The 5,652-nt window shown below is 37.4% G+C and overlaps 1 protein-coding gene across 1 annotated transcript in view; it reads right to left on the reverse strand.

Moving 5' to 3' along the window:
* The window catches only part of LOC106868396 (fatty acid-binding protein homolog 9), a 156,102-nt gene that overhangs the window by 2,885 nt on the left and 147,565 nt on the right, over positions 1-5,652 (reverse strand). The window contains exon 3 of the mRNA XM_014913623.2: positions 2,341-2,451. Within this exon, the coding sequence (XP_014769109.1) occupies positions 2,341-2,451 (111 nt within the window). The remainder of the gene's footprint in view (positions 1-2,340; positions 2,452-5,652) is intronic.

Consider the following 5,652-nt stretch of genomic DNA (forward strand, 5'->3'; position numbering starts at 1 on the left):
TATATGTATGTATGTATGTATGCATGTCTACCTGTCTATCTATCCATCTATCTATCTATCTATCTATCTATCTATCTATCTATCTATCTATCTATCTTTATTGCTGGTGACATTTTTTGATAAATTGCTAACAGATAATGGATAAAGGAAAAGTTTAACTTGCATCAGATATGAAGACTGACTAAAAAGAAAATCTACTTCTGTTTGTATTGGCTAATAAAGACCAATGTAGCCTTGATAATGACAACTCAATTATATGTAACACCACAAGCTGTTTAAGACTTTAATAATGTGGACTTCCTTAAAGTCTGAAACTACTGAGATTTCGACCAAAGAAAAGTTAGAAAGCTACAAGACTGGTCTTCAATGTAGCATTTAATATCGAACCTCTTAAAACGACACGGATTTCCAGATCCCGGTAAACAGCTATTTAGAGTAAGCAATATGTCCTAGAATTAGCTGTAATTAGAACTGTCAGAGACATTAGATTACAATAGTATTACAATAGTTTTAATTACTGTCTGAACCGATTGCCTTGTCTATTAAGTATTCGTTCATGGTGCAATCTTTGTGAAGTCTCTACATTTCCCGGTCAGGCAACAGTGCAGTCATGTCAATGTCTGGTCATTTTGTATCAACTAACAAAACTTTTAGGACTTTGTCAATGACTATCTTAATAATATTGAGAGCGGTTTATATTTTAGAAAAAGGTGTTCAGTTGTAAGAACGAAGAGGTGTTCTTGGAAGTGTTGTTGTTTGGATCCAAATTGGTCCCGATCGAGTAGATCTATGATCAAAAGCATTCAAGACAGGACACCCCCATATATTACTTTATCCAGGAAGCGCGTAGCCTCGACTACATTATCCAATATGTCTTTTCCTTTTTTTTTTTAAATAAAAAACGATTAGGCATATTTTGGAGGAGATTTGACGGCTATGTCTAGAAGGTCGAGCGACTACGCAGAAGCTTTCTCATTGTTGATGATGTTACTGCTTCTGTTATATAGCTCTTGGCTAACTCACAAGCGTTCCAATCATGACAAGTCTGTCTTTTGTTTCAAGAATAGGATACACATTATTGTAATGTATCCTTTACTTTATTTTATCAACTCCGAAAAGATGAAATGTAAAGTTGACCTCGGCGAAATTTGAACCCAGAACGTAAGATCTGACGAAATGCTGTTAAGGGTTTTGCCCGTTGTGTTAACGATTCTGCCAATAATACCAATGTAGTAGGGTGGTTTTCATCGTTTCTTAGCGTGCAGAAGTCTTTAGTTTTGTGTACGTATGTCTGTGTGTTTGCATGTGTAGATGCGTTGTACACACGCGAACACACACGCACGAACAAGCGCATGCATTTTTGTACATACGTACGCGTGGTGTTTGCATATGTCTATATATTTACGTATTTAAAATGTTTAGACTTTTCTTTTTATTAGCAAAGTCACTTAATATTCTCTGACGCTTAATATTCTCGACTGTAAATAGATCCGCGGAGGTACATTTGATTGTTATAAGTAGAAGAAACAGTGTAAATTTCCTCGAGGAACTGAATTCTGTTTCAAAGATGCAGTGATAGCTTCGGAGAAGGAAGACTATCCTTCATTTTTTTTCAGTGTATGTCGTTCAGAAACCCTTTATTATTGAGCAGCCAGTACAGAGAACGCAGACCAGCCATCAGTCGGCAATATCAGGTTCTATACTCGACTAGTACATATTTTAATGACTCCAAAATTTTGGTTTCAAATTTTGGCACTGGGCCTGCAATTTCGGTGAAGAGGTGAGTCGATTAATCCACTCCAGTGCTCGACTGGTACTTATTTTATCGATTCCGAAAGGATGAAAGATAAGTTAACCTCGGCAGAATTTGAACTCAGAACGTAAAGACAGACTAAATGTCGCTAAGTGCTGACGATTCTGCCAGCTTGTCGCTTTCAACGACACCGAAATAATCCTTTCTGTTACAAGCACAAGACCTAAAATTTTGGGGGAGGTGGCTAGCCTATTACATCGATCCCAGTATTCAGCTGATACTTATTTTATCGACTCCAAAAAGATGGAAGACTAAATTGACATCAACGGAATTTGAACTCAGAACGTAAGGAGGGACGAAATTTCGCCAAGCATTTTGTTCGGTATGCTAATGATTCTGTTTGCTCGCCGCCTTGCAACAACTCCAAAATAATAACAGGTAAAATCGGACTCAGACCGCAAAAAAAACGTAATAACGCAAAGCATTTTCGTCGACTCTCTAACGATTTAGCTGATACACTAAGTTGAAAAATGCTTTCTCGTCTTACTTTAGATATAACAGTAGGGGACAAGCATGAAAATACTTACCACAATCATATTGCCATTTTCTATCCTCCGAATAATATGCATCTCGGCACCTTGTAGACTCTCTCCCGTATGTTTCTCAACGAATTTATCTCCATCAGCTGTAATGATACTCTGCAAAAGAAAATACAGGATTATTATTGTTGTTGTTATTATTATTATTATTATTATTATTATTATTATTATTATTATTATTATTATTATTATTATTATTATTATTATTATTATTATTATCATTATTAATATAAGTTGGAAGTTATATAAGGAAATCATAATGTTCGTATTTATTCTCAAGGTATTTGTATTTGTTTGTCAAACGAAACTTGAAATATATTTTAAAACGTAAACCTGCTTCGAGACGTACATTATTAGAATGCTTTTATATATTCCTATGATTCATGTATTCTCTTAAGGAAAATATGTAATTAGTTGCATTGCCTTCTCTAGATATGAGCCAATACTTTAGGATGGAAATTAACAATGCGGTTTCAAATCCCGATCGAGCTATTCCTTCAACACTTTCAATCCACGGTCTCAATAATTTCCATCTCAGTCATTTCTCTCAGCTATTTCCATCCTTGGTCCCCAACATAGAGAGGGATGAATTTCACCATTCTGACACGTTATTAACATTATATAAATAAAGCCTTAGTTGGTCACCAAATAGCAAGCGAGCTAATGAAGGAGCGGGCTTTGAGGTCATTTGACTTGCTGTAATTTGCAGCCAAATTCCCGTCAACGAACATCCTACAGTCTTATAAAAGTGAAGACAAACTGGATAACAAAACAATATGCTCTTGATTGGATAAGCTTTGATCAGGTATGTTGATTCAAAGCTGACAAAGAGCTATATTAAAACAACAGCCAAACGACTATTGCAAGGAGATATTGAAAATTACAATGTTCACGAACTTCCTCCAGGAAAATGTCTCGCATAGGTATCATTGCAAATGCCAGAGATGCGCCAGCAATCTCCCAGAAAACGATTCTGTAACTCTGTTTCAATGTTTTTTCTAAACTAGTAAACCCCATTTACGAAAGGCATGGAAATCACAATTTCCTACTTCCTCCGTGAGATAGAATTTAAGAGATTTGTGCCGTGTCAACAATATTCTTACAATGATGAGGAATTCCAGTGGTCACGAGAATAAAATACTAGCTTGTTATTGAGTGTAGATTCGCACATCTTCACTTACAAAATCGTTACTTGTGATGGGTTTCTCCGAATCAAAATCGCATTTCGTGACCTGCCTAATATGAGTTAGGAATGAAGTGAACATATTTCATATTTCTACAACTAGAGAATGGGATCATCCATCCATCCATCCATCCATCCATCCATCCATCCATCTATCCATCCATCCATCCATCCATCCATCCACCCATCTTCTCCGGCTGTTATTCCTGGGAGGATCGTAGAACTAGATTCCTCAGATGACTCCCTTCACAGGGCCCTATTAGAAGCAACTGTCATTACACTTTCCAACTGGATTTTCAAGCGTTACCAACTGAAGCAATGGATATTATCCAACCGTCTCGTTCTTGGTATAGGTATAGATCTCTCACCGGTTGGCTCGTCTTGAAGATTCCGTCTTGCGAGTCTTTCCTGCAACATTCTAATGACATGTCCGTAGTTCCGGAGCTATGACATCAGGAGTAATTAAAGTAAGTTGTCTTCAACCAGAAAGCGAAACCAGTCCGCGCTTTGCCTTGGTTTATCGGAACTTTAATTTTTTGCCCAACAATGAATTTTACCGATTGCGTCAACAACTTCAGTAAACAATCAATACACGCCATTTTCTGCATTTCATTTCTCCACGTTAGCCGTTTCCGCGTTTCGCTTATCTAAATTTTTAAATTTCACGGTGAAGCACATTTCTTGATTTGGAAAATTGGGAAATCGTTTCAATTGTTTAAAATACATCTATTCTAATAGATGACGAAGATAAAGGGGAAAAAAGTAAGGCAAAATGAATGGAAAGAGGTAAAAAACAATACAGAGGAAGAACCGCATGGCAGAATCAGGGAGTGAAGGATATGGAACCCCCCCCCCCCAGAAAAGAAAGAGTAGTCGACAAGGTTGGGGGTGGAAGAAGAAAACGATTAGAAAAAGATGGAGTAGGAAAATATGCACAAAAAAAGAAAAAAAGATGAGAAGAGATAAGAAGAAAAAGTGGAAGAGGGAAAGGAAGATAAAAACGAAGTAAAGTGGTAGGTCCTGTAACGTTTCCTCTTCTACTTGAGAAATTCAAATGAGGTGATAAACAATGGGTAAAGAAGTGAGGGAAGAAAGAAAAGAAGAGACGAAGGAAGTGGAAGAAGAGACAGTCCGCTATGATGAAACAACACTCCTTTCTATTTATAGTTTCGATCATTTGATTTTATTGGAGTTATCTCTCATGCTTGTTCTTAAATTTTAAAAACTACTAGCTAAGTGTGCGTTTCAAAGACGGGTCTTTCTTATTAGGAAATGATGGATTCTCCTGTCGTAAACGACTGACGAGGGTTTCGCAATTCCTTGCTAAACAACCTGCATAGATGATTTGTTTTATAGTGGTCAAATATTTTGCTGCACATTAGCTCACCCGCTCCGTCAAATCAACATTGCCTGCACAGACGCCCGGTGTGCTAAACGTAAGATGTCTACGAGATCGCAGAGCAACGTGAAATGAAATGATTTGCTCACGAGCACAACACCACCGCTCAACCCGGGAATCAAAACCACGATCTTGTAATCGTGAGTACAGCGCCTTAATTACGAGGCCAAATAAGTTAGCATAGATGTCAGATAAGTCAGCATCGAATCAACGACGCCAAATAGGCGGCACCAGAAACGGCTGTGCCTAAACGTCTCATAGCCACTCATCTTTTCTTTCCAGAACGTTGTCCCTCTATAAATTCACCCTACATCTGTCTTTCCAGAAAATCACCGGCCTGCGACAGCTTAAGCGGAACACTTATGGCATCAACCTCACTGATCTAGGAAGGCCCATGAAGACCATGGATATACACAACTCCGCATACAGACCAAACTAATACAAATAAATAGATAAATAAAGAAGTGAATCGATGTTATACCTATTACATATCTGTAATTAATATGTGGATTACCCATATGAGGTAGTTTCTCTCAACCTTATTGACGATATTCATAAGTAGCGTCGCTGCATTTCGCTAACCTGCAAATCTCTCTGCAGGTAAGTTAAGATTGTATTATGCTGTCTTATTATGCTGTCTTATGATGCAACAAATTCAAAATAATTTGAATTCGTGCAATTGACTCACTTGAGTTAGTTCTCTTAGCTCTTTATATAT

Source organism: Octopus bimaculoides, chromosome 1 (assembly GCF_001194135.2).
Source record: "Octopus bimaculoides isolate UCB-OBI-ISO-001 chromosome 1, ASM119413v2, whole genome shotgun sequence".
NCBI classification, from domain to species: domain Eukaryota; kingdom Metazoa; phylum Mollusca; class Cephalopoda; order Octopoda; family Octopodidae; genus Octopus; species Octopus bimaculoides.